General features: G+C 45.4%; 2 protein-coding genes and 1 pseudogene across 2 annotated transcripts in view; 2 read left to right on the plus strand and 1 right to left on the minus strand.

Annotated features, from left to right (window-relative positions):
* Positions 1–5135: 5135 nt before the first annotated feature.
* On the plus strand, positions 5136–9009 carry LOC136552748 (proteasome subunit alpha type-6-like). The gene is made up of 9 exons (XM_066544314.1): positions 5136–5447; positions 5558–5661; positions 5775–5856; positions 6695–6791; positions 7247–7305; positions 7455–7540; positions 7812–7907; positions 8708–8767; positions 8874–9009. The coding sequence occupies exons 1-9, from the start codon at positions 5327–5329 to the stop codon at positions 8997–8999; spliced, it is 831 nt and encodes a 276-aa protein (XP_066400411.1). The 5' UTR covers positions 5136–5326; the 3' UTR covers positions 9000–9009.
* On the minus strand, positions 8985–16189 carry LOC136552747 (protein STRICTOSIDINE SYNTHASE-LIKE 4-like; annotated as a pseudogene).
* Positions 16190–19821: 3632 nt separating this feature from the next.
* The window catches only part of LOC136549148 (developmentally-regulated G-protein 3-like), a 6058-nt gene continuing 4100 nt past the window's right edge, over positions 19822–21779 (plus strand). The window contains exon 1 of the mRNA XM_066540433.1: positions 19822–19937. Within this exon, the coding sequence (XP_066396530.1) occupies positions 19822–19937 (116 nt within the window). The remainder of the gene's footprint in view (positions 19938–21779) is intronic.

Consider the following 21779-nt stretch of genomic DNA (forward strand, 5'->3'; position numbering starts at 1 on the left):
AATATTGAGCACTCAATCCCAATGGTCAAGTGATGACTGGACACGCTGCTGCAAAGTGACCGAACGCTGGACCTCAACGTCCGATCGTTTCTAGTAAGCATCCAGAAATGATTTTTCATGACCGGATGCATTCAGTCATGCTTGACCGGACCCACCCAGCGTCCGGTCACTCGGTGTCTCCTCTGTGTACTGCCACGTTAGCGGGACCGGACACAGCCCTCCAGCGTCCGATCACTAAGTGACCCAGCATCCAGTCAGAGACTAACTCCAGTGTCTTCGCTACTTCTACTGACCGGACATGCCGGTCCTTCGGAGACCAGCGTCTAGCCACTCACAGTGACCTCCGTCTTTTCTGTATCGGACACTCCGCCGGTGAAGTATCTTACCCTTACTCAAATGTGCCAACCACCAAATGTATCACCTTGTGCACATGTGTTAGTATATTTTCACAAACATTTTCAAGGATGTTAGCACTCCACTAGATCCTAAATGCATATGCAATGAGTTAGAGTATCTAGTGGCACTTTGACAACCGCATTTCGATACGAGTTTCACCCATCTTAATAGTACGTCTATTGATCCTAAATGTGATCACACTCATTAAGTGTCTCGATCACCAAAACAAAATGGCTTCTACCATTTATACCTTTGGCTTGAGCCTTTTGTTCTTCTCTTTCTTCTTTTCAATTCCAAGCACTTGATCATCACCATGGCATCGCCATCTTCATGTTATGATCTTCATTTGCTTCACCACTTGGAATATGCTACCTATCTCATGATCACTTGATAAACTAGGTTAGCACATAGAGTTTCATCAATTCACCAAAACCAAACTAGAGCTTTCAGCCGAGCTAGAGAGATCAACACTAACATGGGACGATCGACGGCGTGAGCCGCCTTGGCTGGAGTCTCACGTCCGTGGGTGACAAGTTCCTCATGGACCTTGTGTGGACGGACAAGGTTGTGACGCTCGATATCTCACCGGAACCCCAGTCCACCGTGATCCCCGTGGAGGCCGTGGATAGGGATAGTTGGCCCTGACCGCCACATAACGGCACTTACAAATATGCATGGGTAGAATCATAGGGGTGCCTATTCTACGTCTGCTTCTGCTATTCAGACCACTCGCTCGACAATCGTTCCATCGTCAGCGTCGAGGTTTCAAAGCTTGATTTGTCGGCACGGGCCTGGGTGAAAGTAGGGATGCTCGATGGCAAGGCGTTCCTGCTTGTTCATCCCTAGTTTGGAGCGTCCTTGGATCCACATGAAGCCAGTTTTAGCTTGAAAGGTGACTGTATCTAGTACTGCATGCCCGATGACGATGCGCTCCATGTTTACGACATGGGACGAGGGACTACATCTTTGCGAAATCCTGGACCCTACATTGGGGATCATTGTTCTACCAAGGTCTTGATGCCTACTACTTTGCTAAATTAATGTTATCTAGTGGAGTAGCTATGTATTCTTATGGGAAATTCTAGCACCTTTTAGCTAGCTAGATGACTTGTTAGTTTACTTTGTTTTTTCTTTTTTATATATACTATATATATATATTTTTTGAAACGAATCAGGCAGGAGAGCTGTCGATCTCCTACCAATTATATTAAAAAGCAGATGAAGCCCGGACTAGAGCACCTGCTGAATAACATTTGCGTAGCACTATCGGTGTTTTGGGTCCGGCGGGTTCTCAACCGACTAGTGAAAGTGTACTGCGTGCCCCTAATCCCGGATGGTGATGCAAAGAGACACAAGGTTTATACTGGTTCAGGCAATAGATGTCCTATGTCAAGTCTGAGAGAGCGATCTTGTATTCCTTGCACCAAGGTGCTTGTAGTAGGGGCTTACAAGCTGAGCGAGAGAGGGAGCTAGTCCTAGGTCTCTACGTAGAGTGGCGTGGGTTGCTTGAGATGTTGATCTCTTGTAGTGAGGAAGCGTGTGTGTCACAGAGCGTTGTGCGTTGCTTGCACGTGTGAGTCTCCTGCCTAGAAGCGGCCCTGGTCACTCCCTTTTATAGTTGAAGGGAGGCACAGGGGCGGTACATGGATTTGTTACGTGGCGTTTTGTGAGCAGAGGCGGTATGTTCGAGCCCTGTAGCTCATCACTGTGGCGGCATGGTCGGTGGAGCGGCCTTGTCCTCGGTGCATGGGAGCGACGTGCCGGTCACACCTGATCCTGTGCGACGTGGGTGCTCCTGTGTATTGACGTAGGGCATGGTGCGTACTGCGGACGACGTGCCGGTCCCAGAGTGCTGATAACATAGAGAGCCGAGGCCTAGTCGGTGCAGAGGCTGAACCATTGTGGGGGGCTCGGCGGGCGCGAGTCCCGAGGCTACAGGAGCCCGGAAGCGGATAGCCGAGGCTCGGAGGGAGCAGTTGGTCTTGTACGCTGATTCCGAGGCTACAGGGACCAGACTTGACTTTCCACGCTGTGCTGTCCTTGGAGCAGGGGTTAGGCAGCACAGTGCAGCACGGGTGTCAGCCGTGGGCATAGTGCCGAGCACAGCGGCCGGTAACCCCTGTCCCATCCTGTCCCGGACGGCATGGCGTCGATGTGACTCCCGTCTCGTCGGCCACTCCGCTGTATTGTGCCGCCGTTCGGCTGACGTCGCGGGAGTGGTTGGACGCGTTGGTTGGACGTGACGTCATGTCAGAGAAGTCGGTCAAGGCGGCGGTGACGGGGTTGATGCCGAGCTGGCCTCGAGCGAGTTGGTAACTGAGTGCTCGTCCAAGGCCTCGTGACACGGGGCCTCGGGCGAATTGGAGAATCGGTACCTCGTCCGAGGCCTTGTGGCGCGGGGCCTCGGGCGAGGCGGAGAATCGGTACCTCGTCCGAGGCCTTGTGGCGTGGGGCCTCGGGCAAGGCGAAGAATCGGTCGTCCGAGGCCTTGTGGCGCGGGGCCTCGGACGAGGCGGAGAACCGGTACCTTGTCCGAGGCCTTGTGGCGCGAGGCCTCGGGCGAGGCGGAGAATCGGTACCTCGTCCGATGTCTCGTGGTTTCATTCTGGGCCGAGCCCGCTTCAGGTGAGCCTGGATTTTATTCGAGGTGGGCCGGGTGGTCTAGCCGGGCCTCGGATAAGGTGGGGTTCGCCGGTGGTTGTCTCTTGGCTTCGATATTTACAAGGTCTAAGCGATTTTTTCGGTTCTTGTTTAGGGGACCCCTTTTTATGGTACCCGACAAGCACTTTAGCCACATTAATTTTTTTTTGAATTGGAATAATTTAATACATATATGTGGGAGTTAACCAAATTTTGGATCATTTTACAAAGCTTAAAGATCGTTATGAGCTAAGCAGGGGGCTAAATTATGAATGGTGCCAAACATTCATAATGACTATTATCTAGGGCAGGTAGCCACGCAGGATAACACAACAACTTTGAAAATTTATTCAGGACAGGAGACCAAGAGCCAGCCAACCACTAAAGTCTCGATGACGCTTCGCTGGTGCTTCTATGTAGTCTGAACAATTAATGTCGACTAATCCTAAACTCTTATAAAACTAAATCCCACTAGCTTATCTCTCTAACATCTTCTTAAGCCACGTCATCCACTTCCACGCATTCATCTCCACCGAGTCCCTCCTCCATGTAGCAATTTAACTTCCTTCGTGACTTTCTGGGAACACGAAACGAACAGACAAAGTCCTATCCAATCAATGCTGCAAGCGCGCTGTTTGGTCATCTCTAGCCCCTGCCTCTTTCCCTGCCATCACCTGCTCACCTCCCAACTGACAACCGGTTCATTTGTTCGTCGATTATAAGTTAAAATAATATATTTTTTTATATCAAACCAGCCAGCAGTAAATAATATATGATCATTTACGATAAAACAAACAGGCTGTGAACTGATCATGTATATAAACCCAAGGAGGCAAGTACGAACCCTTGATCCAAACTGACAACTCTTCGAGCCTGTTCGTTTGACACAAAATATTATAGTCGAAGCATCCATGGAGCATAGACTCTCTGCTACTGATTTTAAGTCAGCGCTTCTCCACTGGCTGTTGGTCAACAAGGTCTAAGAACGTGGCAGTTCCTCTTCCTCCAAAAAGTCTGAGAAAGACAAGCACCGAAGCTACCATGGATCATCAGCAGGTAGTAGTACTTTCTCATACCCAATCTGTTCTTCCTGCATCCTCAGAGTTTTTTTTATGTACATTAACTTTTAATATTCTTTTACGAGGTTAGCGATCCACAGGTATATGCCTTTTATGAAGTTAGCGATCCACATTAGTACTTTCTCCTCTGCAGGTTAGCGATCCGTGTTTTCTTTTATGAAGTTAAAGATCAAAGATTAGCATGTTGCCTTTTCTTTAGTTCATTCACGTTGGACTACTGACGCAACTCCTTTAATGTATCATTTTTTTGTAAACATATTTAAATCAATTAGTAATCATGATACAAATATATGCCCACGGTCCAGCATTCAATTGAAGTTCATATAGATTTTTTTTCTTCAATTACACCCCTGCCCACAATTTATTGCAGAAAATTTACAAGCCATTGTATGTAAATCATGTCTGATTCTTCTACATCCTATTCCTCTTAACTCAATTAAAATTACCTTTATATTCCCGCGGCAACGCGCGGGGATTTCACCTAGTTATAATAGACAACGAGAACTTCTACTAGCAAATAAGAACCAAAATGAGTCCATGAAGATTCAAACAATGTTAAGCTTGGTACCATTAGATAGAGCATGTTTTTACAAAAAAAAAAATCTAAAATTGGTTTCATAATTTTCCAAGCTAAAACAATTTTCTAAGATTAAACCAGATTTTAGAATTCTTAATTGCATGATTTTTTCATGTAAAAATATTTAAACAAATTTTGAAAATTCATTTTTATGTTTTTTGTTATTTTTTTATAAAAATATTTTTTGTCTGATTTACCTCCTTGAACTTTCACTTAGTTCAATTTACCCGTCTAACATGGCATCGCGTCATTAAAACATTCTTCAAAACCACTTAGGTGCTTTAAAAGTTAAGGGGTTAAAAGAATAATTTTTGTAGATGAGGAGAGTGGGGGATTAAATGGACTTTTTCCTTTATTTTTAGGTCTTGGGGCCCTTTCAACTGCAATATGGCCCAGCATTCCAGCAACGTAACGCCCAAGCCATCAGGCCGTGATGGGCCGCTCACCGAAGATAGGCCGCATGCCACACACAACATAACCTGGGCTGCCGCGCGACCTAGAGCTGAAGCCTAGAAGCACTCCACTTTACTTTCGCCCCCGACCAAAACCCCCCGTCGTCGCGTCCCCAACTCATCTCATTCTCAGCACGGCCGCCCGAGCACCTCCTCCCAAACCCAAACCCACGCCGAGACCGATGCAGGTGGGTGAGGTGTCCAGCGGCGGGAGTAGACACCGCGGCGCCGGAGCGTCCGGCGCCGTCTCCGAAGACCGCCGCGTCACCGTCTTCTCCGCCAACGGCCGCCTCTACCAAGTCGGTGAGTGCGCTGTGCGCGCGCACGGAAAACCCCGAAACCCGAAGCTCCGCGCCGCCCGCCGGCTCCGGTATCTGATGGTCCTTCACTCCTCTTCCGCGTCTCCTTCGCAGAGTACGCTTGGAACGCCACGAGGCTGGCGGGCGTCACCTCCGTCGGCGTGCGCGGGGCCGACTCCGTCTGCGTCGTCGGCCAGCGGAGGGCGAGCGAGCCCAAGGTGAGTGCCCCTGGCCCCGCGCGCCCGCGGCGGGGATCGGTCCAAGTTTAGTCTCTCGCGTTCGCTTGATTAATCGATCATGATGCTCTTCTGCTTGCTTGCTTCTATTCTAGGACAAGTTGCTGGACATGACCAGCGTTTCGCGCCTGTTCCCGATCACCGAGCGGCTGGGGTTGCTTGCCACGGGGATCGTAGGTGACCTCACCAGCGCTTGCTTCTCTTGTTATTTCTGCCCGAACTCTTAGCGGAACGTATGCGCTGTGTCTGATCCATTCTCCAATTGCTTTAATGCTAATGCGGTTCCAACTTGTTCCGGTTTTGTGGGTGATGTCGCTCGGGAGTTACGGGGTAATGGCGTAATACACCATGCGCCGTGGCGCAGCGTTGCTTTATTTATTGCGTGTCTCATGAGGGCGTTTGAAAATTGAAACTGTATGGTGTATCTTCAAAATCCACCTAGGAACTTTTTTAATTGAGCTTTGAGCTCTGTAGACTTGCATTTGGTTGGTTGACACACCAACATACTGTAATCATATTGGATTTGATAATCTGAAACCTTTGGTTATACACTGCAAAGGATCAATTCGACTGTCATCAGCGCACACATATAATAATGCATTAATGCATCACTTCGTCGAAGTTGGTCTAAATTCTAATGATCTGTTTGGTTTTCCTGATTGATGTGAGCCATTTCCGCCTTATGTTCATGAGCATCGAATGCATGATTGCTAGCTTGACATTGCTTGCAGCAAGGTGGCTCTGCCAATTTATTACTTCTGTTTCCAATCACCATTGCATCAGACCATTGGTTTGGTAGCTTGTTGAACACCAGGCCATTGCCATTAAATTTAACATCTGAAATTGTTTAGAATTTACTGTTGAAATTTGAACTAACTCGAATCACTATTGACCAGTACCGCCGTGCGGAGCACTAAAGATAGTAACATCAAAACATGACACAATAGTAATGTTTATTTGTATGCTTCTTTTAGAATGCTGATAATCATAGCTCTTTCTTCAATCATCATTACAGGAGAGGGACGAGCATTGGCTCATGAGGCAAGGAATCAAACTGCAGCATTTCGTTTCAAATGGGGATATGAAATGCCTCCTGATGTTTTGGCACAATGGTAAATATTGACCTCAAGGAAATAGATACTAGATCAGGACTTCACACTGGCAGTGCCTATAATTGCTTGCTAACATGAAAATAATTCTATCTGCATCATTAGTTAAATCTCACTCATGTTCAGTCTCGTGTTGGATGTATGAGAGGACACTGAGATATCCTCTCGAAGGCATTTATCCTGATTTATGCATATGTTTTGTCTATCTGTTGATCCTGCACATTAAGTTGAAGGAAAGAAATTAAGTGGGGCCTGTGAATTTCAAACACCGTAAAGTACAGAGAGTCATGGGTCGTCACAAACCAAAACTATGTTTATATATTTACTATGTATAATGTTTTCTTTCATTAATGATAATTTATATATAAACACGATTTTTTTTCAATAACCTGGCATACTTCTGTATTTAAACAGGGATCTTCTGCATGTAACCAACTGCATATGCTTGTTCTTCACAGGATTGCAGACAGAGCACAGATCTGGACCCAGTATGGTTCCAAGAGACCTTCTGGAGTTGGTTAGTGCAATGAGATTTACATATTTGAGGGTGGTGTTCCTTCCCCACAATAAAATGGGAGTGGTGGAACCTGCAGCCATGTTTTACTATTTTCTGTTATATATCTTAATACTTAGAGCCTTAGACCGCCCTTGTACTCTCCCATGCAGTTGCTATGATTTTGGGCATTGATGATGAGAAAGAAACTCCACAGCTCTTTACATGTGATCCTGCTGGGTATTTCTTCGGTCACAAGGTATTTATTATTCAAGGAAATTTGAGCTACTCACTGACTTCCTTGGTTCATCAAACTCATAAAGTCACAATGCAAGCTATTTCTCTTTTGGATGATTTTCACGTCTGCAGATAGGACAGTGTTTATTTATAAATTCTGTAAAAAATTCTTTTGTTTATAACCTCGATAAACATTCTCGATGGATAAACTTATATCATCCCATTTTACATGCATCAATTTGGAATACATTCTGTATCAGAAAGACATGACTTCTCCCATGCATTCTTTTCAGGCAGCAAGTGCTGGCCAAAGAGATAGGGAGGCTGCCAACTTTCTTGAGAAGAAAATGAAGAACAATCCTTCACTAACATTTCAGGAAACCATTGAGGTGCGTGTGTTTTTATTTGTTGAGAGCAAACTCGATGAAGGTATGCAAGACCTCCTGTGGATGAATAGAGACAGGAATCATGTGATTTACTGTCCATGACCATCTTCCTGGTGTCTTTTTAAATTAGCTTGAGCAAACGTTTTTATTTGAGATGTTTTTTTACATGTTTTTAATATCATATTGATTCCTGTAAACGCATAATACAGGAGGGTGTTAGCTATTTGGTCTGTTCTTGTGAAATTGCGAGTTACGACGACAGCATGCATTTTATACAGCATGGTTCTTACAATTGCAGTAATAAATGTTCTTTAAGACAAGTAGTAGTGAGATCTATAACAATAACACTGTAAGATCTCTGGTGAACATTATTATAAAAAATCAGGAGTTCCATTTTGTTGGTTATCTACACATGCTATTAAAAAATCAAATAAAACCCAAGTAATCTAAAAACACTTGCTGAACCTTTGGGTGTTTTTTTACTGTTATAGATTGCTTTCCGGAATCATGTAGTAAGTTCAATAGAACTGTACCTGGAGACTTTATTATTATATTGTAATAAACTACTGAATGCCACTTTGTTTTTTTTTCTTCTACACTTGCTTCAGAAACTTGTTTACAGTTTAATGGATTGTGACTTGGAACCTAGTTTGCATATTAATTTGTGAAAGCATGTTGGACTCGATAGTGTTAATGCATCTTTCTGTGAGCTGATTTGGCCTTTATTCTCATAGCACAGTGATCAGTTTCCTGACTTGGTGGTTCAGTCCAATTTTGATTTATTCTTCTCCTCTCATTTCCAGATGGCAATATCAGCATTGCAGTTCGCCCTGAAGGAGGACCTCAAAGCCACAGAAATCGAGGTACTTAATCATTTTTAACTTCTGTTGATATGCTGTCATATTCGTCCTCGTCCATCATCATGCTCTGAACAATGCAAGCATATATAACAAGTAATCACTGTTCTAGGTTGGGGTAGTCAGGACGGATGATCCAACTTTCAGAGTGCTGACAGAAGCTGAAATCGATGAGCACATGAAAGCCATCAACCCACGCAAAGCAGAGCTAAAGGCCAAACAGTTTCTCAGCTACTAGTCTTCTGAATCTTCTACAGCTTATGAAATCTTAACGGGGAGCCGATTACTGTACATCAGAGCCGTATATGTCTGTCTAGACCGAAATGTTCTGCAGCTTATGAAACGCTTAAGGAGTAAAAAGTGTGTCTAGACCTAAATGTTCCCCAGTTTATTCCGGTATAAACTGACATGGAGAACTCGAATGTCTGTCTACGAAGACACTGCTCCCTGCTCCTGCTGTGTCACCTGCGCCAGAGATAATTTTCCGACGAAGTTGGTCGAGAGGCTGCTGAGGAAGATGTCCCCGTTGAACTCCGTCACCGATGTGACGGAGTTGATCACCTTCCCTTCGGAGTCGTCAAGCACGCGGACGATGTTGCCATCCTCCGACACCTGAGCCACCATGGCACCCTTGATCGTTGCCTTGCTCCACTTGAGGAGCACGGGGAACGAGGCCACCACTCTCTTCGTGAAGGTCCAGCGCGTGATGAAGTCCAGCCATGGCGAACTCAGCTGCATTTTGGACACCAGAAACTCAAAACTGTCAGGTGATGCTGTTAGCAAGTTAGGCATGGATGATGCGAGGAGGCGGGAGCCAGTGGCTGGAAGGCTGACGTGGAGGGCAATCCAGAAATGGCCGTCTGACCCGAGACGAATGTTATCTGGAGCTCCCGGAAGGTCGACGAACGTCTCTGCCTTGCCGGCTTTCTCCCCTTCAAGCCACACTTTCGTGCAACTGAACCTGCATGTTTTTTTCTCCATAGTTGGTTGGTTCTCCATATGTTACGCGTACTGTATGGTCCGGGTGAAGGCTCAGTTACCTCCACGTCTCGCAGACGACCACACACGTCTCGTCCCTTACTCCCTTGGCAGGGCGACGCCGTTGGCGCAACTGAGGCGGTCGAGCACGACGGACGTCTCACCGTTGCGCGGGTCGTACCGCAGGAGGTGGCCGGTGGCGCGGGACTCTAAGAAGTCGTAGAACCACCTGTCGAAGCCGAACCTGATAGTATATCAGGGGATAATCTCGACTTTGGACGGAAAATTTGGTGGTGTACAGTGCCCTAGGGCAGTTGCGGCCATGACGTCGCAGCGACGTGGCCGCCGGTGTCGTAGTAGCGTAGGCGCGGCAGAGTTCAGAGAACGATGACGCGTCCAGCAGTGCTTCCCGCCACTGCAGCACGCCCGCAATCGGATGGGGCCTTCTAGGGTTTCTTTGGTGGGTTACTAGCGGCATCAAACCTCGTGTCTAGCGTCCGGCCCCCACCGCCTTCTTATAGCGCTGTGTGACAGGGGCCCGCCGACCAGTGGTCGGTTGTGTGTCCCCGATCAGGACACGGTCAAGGGGTTTAACTCAGTTGTTGGACTGAGTCGGATGAGATCAATCCTAACATTCTCCCCCTTAATCTCACCTTATAACTTAAACTTAACTTACTTACTTTATCTTGTTCCCATTCCATCACAGATCAGTGCATAGAGCGTGCCTCATCGTCACGGTCTGTTGCCATTAGATTAAACAGTTACAACGCACCTCTCTGTTTTGAAACAGATACTCAACTAGGTCCTTAGTATCCAGAAATCATAGACTTTTCCATAAACCCATGTCGACTGTGTGTTCTCTGAACGCACTGGGTGGTTAGCCTTTGGCAAGCGGATCCACAAGTACTTACTCGGTACTTATGTGCCCAATGCTTTCAAAATGATTCTGGATTTTCTCCTTTACAACATATACTTTAGTGTCAATGTGTTTGGCAGAACACTTGACTTGTTGTTTTAGGAGTTAACTTACTTTAAATGGTTATTGTTGTTGTCTACCATTGTCAAATCCGGGTACAACTTTCCTTTAACCTCCTTTTGCCTGTTCCTTAAGTCTCATGACAAGCTGTACTATGGTTTGCATCACTGATGACACCACAACTATTTCTTTGGAGCTTTTCCACAATAATGCTCCAACTACAAGTGTTAGCAACTGTTGTGGATTTCACTATACATCTCGCCAAGACTTAACTTTTATATCCTCAACTTATTTGAGAGTTCTTATTCTTTCTTACTCAGCATGAGGCCTATAATACTTTACAAAATTGCAAGACATTCTCAACTCAATTCCAGTGATTTATATCTGGGCTGGACTTTTTCCAAAATATTCCGGATACATAAACTACGTCAGGATAAGTTCTTACTTATACTTGTACACTCATCAAGCTTCCAATGACTGAAGCATATGGAACCATGTTCATTTGATCGACCTCATATAGGTTTCTAGAACACTTAGAGTTCCTAAATCTATTACCCTTGACTATAGGAGCAGACGTAGGTTTAATCACATGCATACTTTACTTCTTTAGAATCTTTTCTAAGTATGCCTTTGAGATAATTCTAATACCCCCATTTTTTCCTATCTCAGTGAATTTTGATTCCTCGAACCAATGACGCTTCATCAAAATCATTCACATTGAAACTTGAGGACAAAACTTCTTCTCCAATGATAAATTAACATCACTACTAATGAGTAGAATGTCATCTATTCACAAGATGTTGAAAGTGAATTTTCTATTCTTGAGCTTTGCATAAACGTTATTGTTCTTCTCATTTTCTTTAAAACCCAAAGTTTCTTATCATTTCATCAACTTCAAATACTATTGTCTAGAGACTTACTTTTAACCTAATAAATAGATTTCTACAGGCGGCATCCCTTATGTTCTTGTTTCTTCCAAGACAAAATCTTTGGGTTGTGCCATATAAATGTTTTCATACAAATCCCTATTAAGGAATGTCGTCTTTACATTCATCTGATGTAACTCTAAATCATAATGTGCCATTAACACCATTATGATTCTAAAAGAATCCTTACATAAGACTGGAGAGAAAACTCTCAATGTAATCTATTCATTCTCTTTGCGTAAAGCATATTGCTACAAGTCGTGATTTATATCTTTCTATATTCCCTTTGGAGTCATAATTTGTCTTGTGGACCCATTTAATAGCCTACTGTTTTGGCTCCATTAGGAATTACTTCTAAATCCCAAACATCGTTGGTATTCATCGAATTCATTTCAACTTTCATAGCTTCTTGCCATTTAAACGACTAAACGCTTCTCATGGCTTCTTCAAATGAGGTAGGATCACCCTTTATTTGAATTTTTTTACTAACATAGACTGCAGTCATCAGAAAAAACTGATTTACTAATTCTTTGAGACCTTCTAGGGCCTCATCTACTGGCACTTTCATATGGGGCTGTTGTTGCTCTTCATTGCCAAGAGACGATTGATTCTACTGGTTCTTGTATAACAAGATCCTTATTTACATTATTCATATTCTTCGAAGAGCTAACAACAGATATTGTATTGGTCATATAACATTAGCAGGCATTGAGAAACTTATTGCTCCTGAGTCACTGAAGTAGGCACACAGTCCCTCTTCTCTTCAAGTCTTAGATCTCTACATACCTCTATATACCATGCCCCCCCAGATCTTTCCATCTTTTCTAAAGATAGTGTATCTTCAAATATCTTATTTTGTGTTTAATCTGTTAAAATCTCATATGGCGCTTTAAGGATCACCTTAACATCTTTGAGACTGACTACGCTATTTTCATGTTAGAACTTTAAAAAAAATCCAGGAATTTAGCTATTTCTCTGCTTAGGGGTATTATTGTTGTAACCGTTGTATTCCTCCAACGGTCACATTCATCTTAATTAATCTTTATCTCACTCTTAATGAAGAGTATCTTTCTTAATTGGTCTTTATATTTTTCTTCCCCTCGAAATATGGCATGAACTTTACTGCCATAATTTCGATAACTATTCAGAAAGCCTGTAAACGAGAAAACACTTATAACTTACTTCATTCACATGATTATGTTATGTAAATAAAGTTATTTATTGATCCATTTAGGAGTACACTTTCCTTATTTTACTTCAACAACTCAACGAGGACTTTCATTAGTTGTACTTTTGCAAGTCACACTTGCATCTTTTTCTTATCCTTTGATTAGTGTTGACCATGACAATGCATTTTTATTATGCCACGGTCAATACTTGAACAACATAAGAGCTACCCAAACTTCTCTCGCCATATGCGATACAAACATGTGAATCATCACAAAACTTTTCCCGCCATGTTGAATGGACTAGCATAATTACTATGCCAAAACTTCTCCCCATGCGGGATACATCTATATGATAACTTAGTAATGACGACTAAAATATTCACTTATACTTTATTTTTCAATTAAATCTTCCCGTTGATTTTAATTTAATCAGAAAATTAGTAAACTAACAAAGATTGTCTCGAACTAGCTTGACTCAAGCCTTTTCATTCACATAACCTAGCATTACAACTCGTTGGCATGCAGCCGAGTGATCTCGTCGGTTAAAATAAAATATACAATATCCTTCTACATCAATTCTACATCACCGTTGGACAGAAAATATAATTAATGCATAAAACTCATAAATTAACTTAAAATCCATATAACTACTCTTTAAAATTAAATTCTTCTATTAGTTTGAATTTAATTAGAAGATAATTAATTTCATTGCAGCGGAAACTTAATAATGGAATACATTCTTACTTAAATTCGTTATGATATTGTCATCATCAACGTTGGTCAGAAAATGACAACACCATAATCTTACATAAACAAAAAACAGACTACTCCTCTAATTAAATTTTCTCGTTGGTTCTAATTTAATCAGAGGATCAACATAATTATAATTTACTAAATACAACTGCTCTTCAAATTAAATTCTCCCGTTGGTTTAAATTTAATTAGAAGATAATCAACATTAAACTTTACAGCGGAAACATGAAAAATTCTTTATCTACTTTTCAGAAGCATTTTATTTTACTCATCTACTCTCTGAAAAATTATCCCGTTGGTTCAAATTTTGACAGAGATTCAAAACTTGACAAAAAATTCATCGAAATTTGCTTATGAAATTGTCAAAATTGTTTCTGAAAAATAAATAAAAGCTTAAAACATTAGCAACTATTCATTTGGCCCGGCCTTTGGAAAACAGTACGCGGCCCAGCTCTACAGCGCAGCAGCGTGCGGCCTGTTCAGCGAAAACGGCCCACGCCGATCGTGCGAGCCGCCCTCCCCCGTGCCCAGGCCGCAACCTGGGCCTGGGCAAGGAATTCGACCCACAGCGCGCGCTGCTGCACCACTCCGCCTGGGCCAGCTGCCGGCCTAGACGATCTCTGCCACTGGTTTCCATCCGACGCCTAGGCGTCAATATCGCGGGAACAAAAACCTCGGTCGCGGCTCATTCCCAAATCCCTAATCTCATTTTCGTCTCCTGCCTCTCTCTATTCGCTCTCTCTCGCGCAGCAACTCTCAGTGCAACAAGCAGCAGCGGCGACCGAGCGAGCATGGCGCCGTTGCCGGCCTCCTCGCCGGCGCGCGCGCTCCTCACGCGGGTGAGCGTGCCGCCGTTGAGCGAACTAGCGGTGGCGCCCTTGGCTGGAGCTCGCGCAAGCCCTAGGAGCAGTGGTGGCTTGGCTGCTCCCCGCTCACCGATGAGGCGGTGGCGGAGCTCCTTCCTGCGCGCTGATAGGAGACAACCCACGCGACGGCGGTGGTGACACGCGGCAGAAGAGTCCATTAGGTCCTCTTCTCCTCCGTTCGATCTATTTCTTGGGTGAAGATTTTCTAGGGTTAGGGTTAGACTGTTCTTCTCCCCCGAGATGATTTCACGGATTAGGGGTCGGCTTTGAGATCCTTTCCAAAAACCGACACCCTTTCTCTTCTCTGTGCTTCACCCGATTAGGGTTAGGGTTCCGTTAGGTAAGCCGCCATCCTCGCTCTTCCCCTTTCCCCTTTCCCTCTTCTGTCTTTGAATCTTGCTGTGTTCTTCTCGATTCTTTGCCGATTGGGGATTAGGGTTAGGGTTCGGCCAAACCCGAACCCACTGTTTATTTTCTTTCTGAAATCGTTCTTCTTTTCTACCCCAACACGCAATCTACACACTAGATGGACTAGCTCTGGTACCATTGATAGGATCATTGTACATCTAAAACGTAGATCAAGGGATAATCTTGACTTAGACGGGAAACTTGGTGGTGTACATTGCCCTAGGGTAGTTGCGGCCATGGCGTCACAGCGACGTGGTCGCCGGTGTCGTAGTAGCATAGGCGCGGCGGAGTCCAGAGGACGGTGACGCGTCCGACGGTGCTTCCCGTCACTGCAGCTCGCCCGTGATCGGATGAGGCCTTCTAGGGTTTCTTGGTGGGTTACAGGCGGCGTCGAACCTCGTGTCTAGCGCCCCGGCCCCCACCTCCTTCTTATAGCGTTGTGTGATAGGGGCCCGCCGACCAGTGGTCGGTTGTGTGTCCCCAATCAGGACACGGTCAAGAGGTCTGACTCAGTCGTTGGACTAAGTCGGATGAAATCAATCCTAACAGAACCTAGTGCTGACATCGCTGAAGTAGACCGTGCCATCGGAGGCCTCGATCACCGTGTCTGTGAACCTGGTGTAGTGGTGCTGGCCAGCGGGCGGCGCGGGCGCGAGAGAACGGTCAGCGGTGCCACCGCAGGGTGCGATTTTGTTTGAAATTTGGGTAGGGATGCGAACCTGATGGTGGAGCTGTCGACCTCCGAAGCAAGAAGGGTCAGTCCTTCCTCCCCGACTCTCAAAAGTCCATGCTCAATCAGTTACATACAAATTATACATACAATAATAAACAAATATTGCCATTTTTTAATCGATGTTCCGTACATGTTTTCATGCTGCTGTAGGCTGTTCATCGTGACAAATGTTCGCAGACGAGCATGGTGCCATCGGCGGACGGCGCGACCCCGAGCAGCCCCGTGCCGCCGATGAAGCGCCACCGCTCCTAGGAGCCGTTGTTTGGGTGCATCCGCTGCAGCCATTTGTCCCTGGTGGCCGTGTAGACCGCCCCGCCCGCCGCCGCGTCCACGTACACATCCTCCGGCGCGTCCAGCGCCCCTTCCCCTAGCTTCTCCAGCCTCTGCAGCATGGCGCGCGTCAGCGTCACACACGCGTACGAAACGGCAACAACAATTGATGAGCAGCAAGGATTTTCCCGAACGACTCGTTAACCTGGAGGAGGTTGTTGGGCGGCGGAGTGGGCGGCCGTGGAGTCGACGGCACCGGCTGCACGGGGCAGTTGAGCGCGACGTGTGCCGCGAGCGACACCACCGCGACCAGCACGTCGGCGGCAGCGAGGAGGAGGCCAGGCGCCATGGTTTTTTTTCTCGAATACGCAAAAGATTTGCGTATCATTGTAATTAAGAAGAAGGAGAGTTTAACCATACATACGACACGCTTCTAAGGAGCGCCCTAGGAGGTCTTACAGTTGTGACTGGACCATCCTAGTAGATTGTTTCAAACTTCGATATTACATAAAAGTAACAACTGAACTACGAGCAGTGCAGTAACCTACGGAGCTGTGCGTCTCTGCTAGCGACCGCGCGACTCTGCTCTGTCATCCGAGAAGAGTCTTGTACCAGTCGTAGTATTGCTTGTCGGGAACAGCGCGTCCAGTGCTTCCACTTCGCTCGACATCCAGTTCCTTGCGAAAAACTCGTCGTAAGCTCCCTTGGACGCGGATGAGATTGGACCTACCGGCGGTGTAAATCCCATCCTCCGCATGAGGAGCACCTCGCCCCACTTGGAGATCGGAATGTGCGCCAGCGGCTGAGCGGCAATCCGTATGCTCCGTTTTGGCATGAGTTGCCTCATGGTCGCCACCTTCTGCCTGGGTGAGCTGGCGATTAATGGCGGCATTCGCTCGAGCTGCTCCTCCTTAGTGAATCGTGCGAGACGTCGGGCAGCTTCACGTGGTGTGGGCGTCGCGTCGCTGGGGGTGGTGCAACCCTCTGCGTCGCTGGGTGCTCCCGCCCGTGGTGGCGTGAGCTGTGGCGACCCCTGCACTGGCGACATCAGAGATAAGTCAGTCGTCCATTGAGCAGGCATCGTCGGGGAACCGGTGTCCGCCACTGGTGCTTCAAACTCCCGAGAGGCTGTCGTAGCAGGCAGACACTCAGGTGTTGGTACTCTCCTTGGTCGGCTCACGGCGAGCGAGGCCAGGCGCCATGGTCAGTTTGCCACCACGACACCACCTCACCAATGGACGACTTAGTTCCAAAGAAGCAGCTGGCAGTTGATATCACGGCTGTTTGAGCTTTTTACTATCTTGGCCCTCGTACGAGTGCTGAGTTTTCAGAGATTCAATCAGTGCACGCTGACGTTGTGGCGGCTTCAGCCAGAAGGCAAAAAGCGAAACTATGGCCCCGTTTGGCTTGCTGAAACTTGGCCGAATTGGTTAAAAACGCTGTTCTGGCTGAATTATTGCGAGAGAAAAATACTGTTCCGACTGAAAAAATAAGCTGAATAGTGCGGATTATAAGGTAAGCCGAACGGGCCTGTATATCACTATATCAGTTTCCAATTATATATAAAAAATATATCTCAATTTGCCCTGGATTCGCAAGCAATAAAGAGCACTGGTCCAGGACAGAAGATACTTCAACAGCAGACAAGAGCTGCGTGAGGGACCAGGGTCTCAGGGATGTGGCCTAGCACTCCTGCAGTGCACAGCGGTGAGAACGGCCTGCACGAGCATGACCTGCTTAATTTGTAAATTGCTGGTTGAACTTCCTCAGCTTGAGATTGTGACGTAGTAACTGCTGGGAAAGCGTGAGAGATCGACATAGCTGAAATAGCCCTGAGTTGTGAGTTACAGCCTTCTTCTTAAGCAAACCCTTCAGCTTATGTGCCGAAACCTGAGAACACTTGGAGGCTTCATCATTAACTCCTCTCAACACAATCTTTGCTTGTGATAAGTGAATCTCAACAGTTTCTTTCTCGAGTGTATCCACATAGGGTTGTGAGCCAATCTACACGAATATCATGTCATAGAACTTGATTGCTAATATTCTGCTATCATAAGTGAAACAATGCCCCTGCATATCCATTGCAATTGTGGGATCAATTGGTCTGAGAGCATCTGACTTCCATCAACAGTTGTGAAGTGTAAAGAATCACATGATTTCTGGTCTTGTTCAATATGAGAGGCGGTCCTAAGGACAGTCCAATGCTACAAATTACATGTAGTTTCTATACATATTAATTTTCATAGACACTACGTTTAGAAACCATGGTCTCAATTGATAGTTTTCTACAGAACAATTTTTTATTCAATCATATACGTTCTCTCTCCATTCTCTGCCAATCACATCCCTTCATGCATTGGTTCTCGTATAGACATGGTTTTTAACTTAAACCCAGTTTCAATGATTTTTGCTCTATCTCTTCAATAACTACCTTGCTACATCAACAAAACGCTTAGGTAACAGTACAATTAATGTTTATAGAAACTATGATGGTTTCTGCATTGAGAGTGCCCTAAGGCCATGTACAACGTAGGGCGCTTACGGGTAGTTAATGATCCATTTTTCCACGGTGGAAGGGAATGAGGGCGCTTGGTAGCAGAGTCGCCGCTTAACCAAGCAGCAACACTTCGGCCGAGCGGTACACCACCTGTGCAAGCTGACACATGGGCCTCTCCCGTTGCTAAGTGTCTATAAGACAAGAGTTTGCATTGTAGGTTAAACTCTAGTGCTAATTCTCTCTCGTATAAGAATCTATCGCATTGTACAGGCCCTAAGTCCTAACTAACAAAGGTTCAAGCACTACCAGAGTCTACCAGAATACACACCTCATGCTTGCCAATGAATCGCCTCAGTCTCAGAGTTCTATTCTTCCTTTTGACATTAACATCTGAAGGTGTCTGCTGCACAGTCATGGCAACCTGTCCTGTTGTAACTTCTGAATCCTCCTCAGTAGAGGTATAATCTGGATCAGGCTCAACTTGAATAGGCTCCAACAGCTCTTGAATAACATGAAGAGGAATCAGGTTGGGCACTTATGGTTTCTGCCTGTCCACTTCTCTCCACAGGTGAAACAAAAGGTTATTGGCTTGGCGATAAGCTTTCAGAGCCAACAAACTTTTCAAGGGACCAGTAGCCCAGTAGGCTGAGATGGTTCTGCAGTCTTACTCTCATCCTTCTTCATCATTGGTTTTCGCTTATCTCCAACAGAACTAAGCTTTGACTAAAACCTACTGAATCCCTTGTTGCCAAACAGACTTTTGCTTTTCATCGGATTCAACTCCACTTGCTGCGTGATAGCCAACTCACTAGCAGCTTGCACCATTTTGGGCCTATGCAGGGCATACCCCGCTCTGTGCAGGATCTGGGGAAGGATGTCAGTGGCCAGCCTTACCCTTGCATGTGCAATGCGAGGAGACCGTGACTCGAACCTAGGACCTTCTGGTCAAAGGCGGTAAGACTCTACCGCTTGCACCAGGTCCGCCCTTTATTTTGGGCCTATGCAGACCCCCCCAAAAAAAACGTGTGACAAAGAAAGTATAATCATAAGAGGAATTATACAGAAGAATGCCATGTGATAACTCATCACATTTGTATTGATACTCCTCTACAGAGCCCAATTGTTTTAGAGAGTCCAATTGCCTCAATTGTATCTGATGCTGATCCTTGTCAAAGCGGTTGAAGACAAAATCTGCCGTCGAGTCCCAAGTCTAAAACCGACCTTGATGCTGATCTGTTTGTAACCAAACCGCAGTGTGACCTAGAAATTTGAGAGCAACGAAACGAGTCTTCAAGTCGGGATGAACCGCGAACACCTCGATATACATCTCACATCGATCCCGCCATAAGCGTGCGTTAGAACCATCAAATTTTGGAAGCTACATCTTAGGAATAGATTGAGAACGAAGACCTCGATCTCCCTCTACACTCGTGCCAACCCCAACGGAATGAATGGGATCAGGCGACACATACCGTTGACCAGGCATGGCGAGGGTCCGAGGACGCCACCACCAGCATCCCTGTGGTGAGCTGATTCACCACGCCCATGGGGTCGTTCGCTCGGCGGCGCAGATGCGCGTGCTGATGGGTGAGGAAAAGCGGTGAGGTCGATGTGGCCGACCCAACTGCTCGGTGAGGGGGGGTGGAGGTGGTGGAGCCTCTAGCCAAAGCAGTTGCGCCGCCGTGTCATCGATCTTAGAGAGCAGCGGCCCCATCGATTCGTCCACCGCGCCACACCATGCATCCAATGTCGAGAGCTTTGTCACGGGATTGCTTCATCATCGGTTGAAATCCTTCGAATTGCCTGAACAAGTCCTCCAGCGTCGCCATCATCTTCTCATCATGCTTGGTCGGCCTCGGAGCATGTTCTAGCACGCAAAACAACATGAATCCGGTTAAAACATTTGGGTCTCCCGAATCGAGAGGCTCATGTTACCAATTTATCATGAACTAGAGGATCCGGTAAGTAGAAATGGACTGAATCTGAGCAAGCAGCTTTCAACGGTAGGCGACATTCTCGTCAACAGCGAAGTGCACTTCGTCAATTTTGAGGATTTGCCCAACCAGACTAAATGACGAACATTCGTTGGAATTGAACCGAGCGATCAAATTCCCGACATGCTTATGTTTTCTTTTTTAGAAAAAAATAATTCCATCATTTTCTGATTTGGATGGCGCGGGTGTGCTTCATTATCTTTTGGTTCTCGACTGCGCACGCACTCATCTCCTGCATGCGCTCATCTTTCCTGCATCCTGACGTCAGCGCTGACGCGGGCGTAAAAAAAGCAAAATATTTATTTTAAAATACTATAAACTTCAGAATTGTGTATCCGTTTTTAATTTCATTTGCACTGGTACGCGACGAGACGCACAAAACTAGACCCTACTTGCATATGTTTCGAAGGATTTTTTTTCTTAATAGCAATTTATGTGTACTGGCTTATAACATATAACTTACGCAAAAACTTTAAAACTCAGAGTTATAAAAACACAACTTATTTACAAAGTGGTTATTAAACGCAAAAAGAACGAATTAACTTATAACTTGTGTCAAAACTTACAAACACAAAAGTTATTAAAACACAAAGGAATAAATTAACTTATAACTTATATTAAAACTTAGAAACACAAAAGTTATGAAACAAAACTTATATACAAAAGTTATAAACAAAACTTGTGTACATAAGCTATTCTATACAACTTGTATATATAAGTTATTCAATACAACTTGTATGTATAAGTTGTAAGTTATAAGTTAATATAAATAAATTATTACTAAAAAATTATTTAAAACATAAGCAAATGAGATCTAGTTTTATTCGTCTCGTCGCGTAGAACACACCGGTGCAGATAGAATTAAAAATGGATACACCGTTCTGAAATTATAGCATTTTGAAATAAATATACTATTTTTTTAAAGTGACGTTAGGGTAGTTGGAGACTGTTGCAGGTGCCTGCAGCCTTGCCAGTCGGATCGTTCGCTGGCCTGAAATCCAGTGAACGACAGCCAGAATGAGTTGGGGATTTGCTGGCCCAATCTTTGAAAATGCTTATAGGGGGTAGAGTTTGTATGCATGTGTTCATAGGGGTGAGTGTACGTGAGTTATGAGTGTCTGAATTATACAATGTAATTGTAAAAAAAAGGAGAGGAAGAACAGAGAAATACAGCAAAGAGGATAGCCGGGAGAGGAATGGTTTAGATTTCTATTATTCCATAACCGTTTCCAAACAAATCTAACCCGCTTATATGCTGCCGTTACCTCACACACGACTTGGGGCGAGCCCCTGCGCCTACACGGGCCAAGACCAAAATCCGCAACTCCACGCAGTCTCTAACTTCCACGCTCAGCCACTCTTCTGTCTCCTCCCGTGAGGAAGGCGTTTCCTGACACAAGGACCAATATCTCGGCCCGAATGCTCGCCTGTTTGGGCTGGCACGATCG

The sequence above is a fragment of the Miscanthus floridulus genome, chromosome 4 (assembly GCF_019320115.1).
Source record: "Miscanthus floridulus cultivar M001 chromosome 4, ASM1932011v1, whole genome shotgun sequence".
NCBI lineage: Eukaryota > Viridiplantae > Streptophyta > Magnoliopsida > Poales > Poaceae > Miscanthus > Miscanthus floridulus.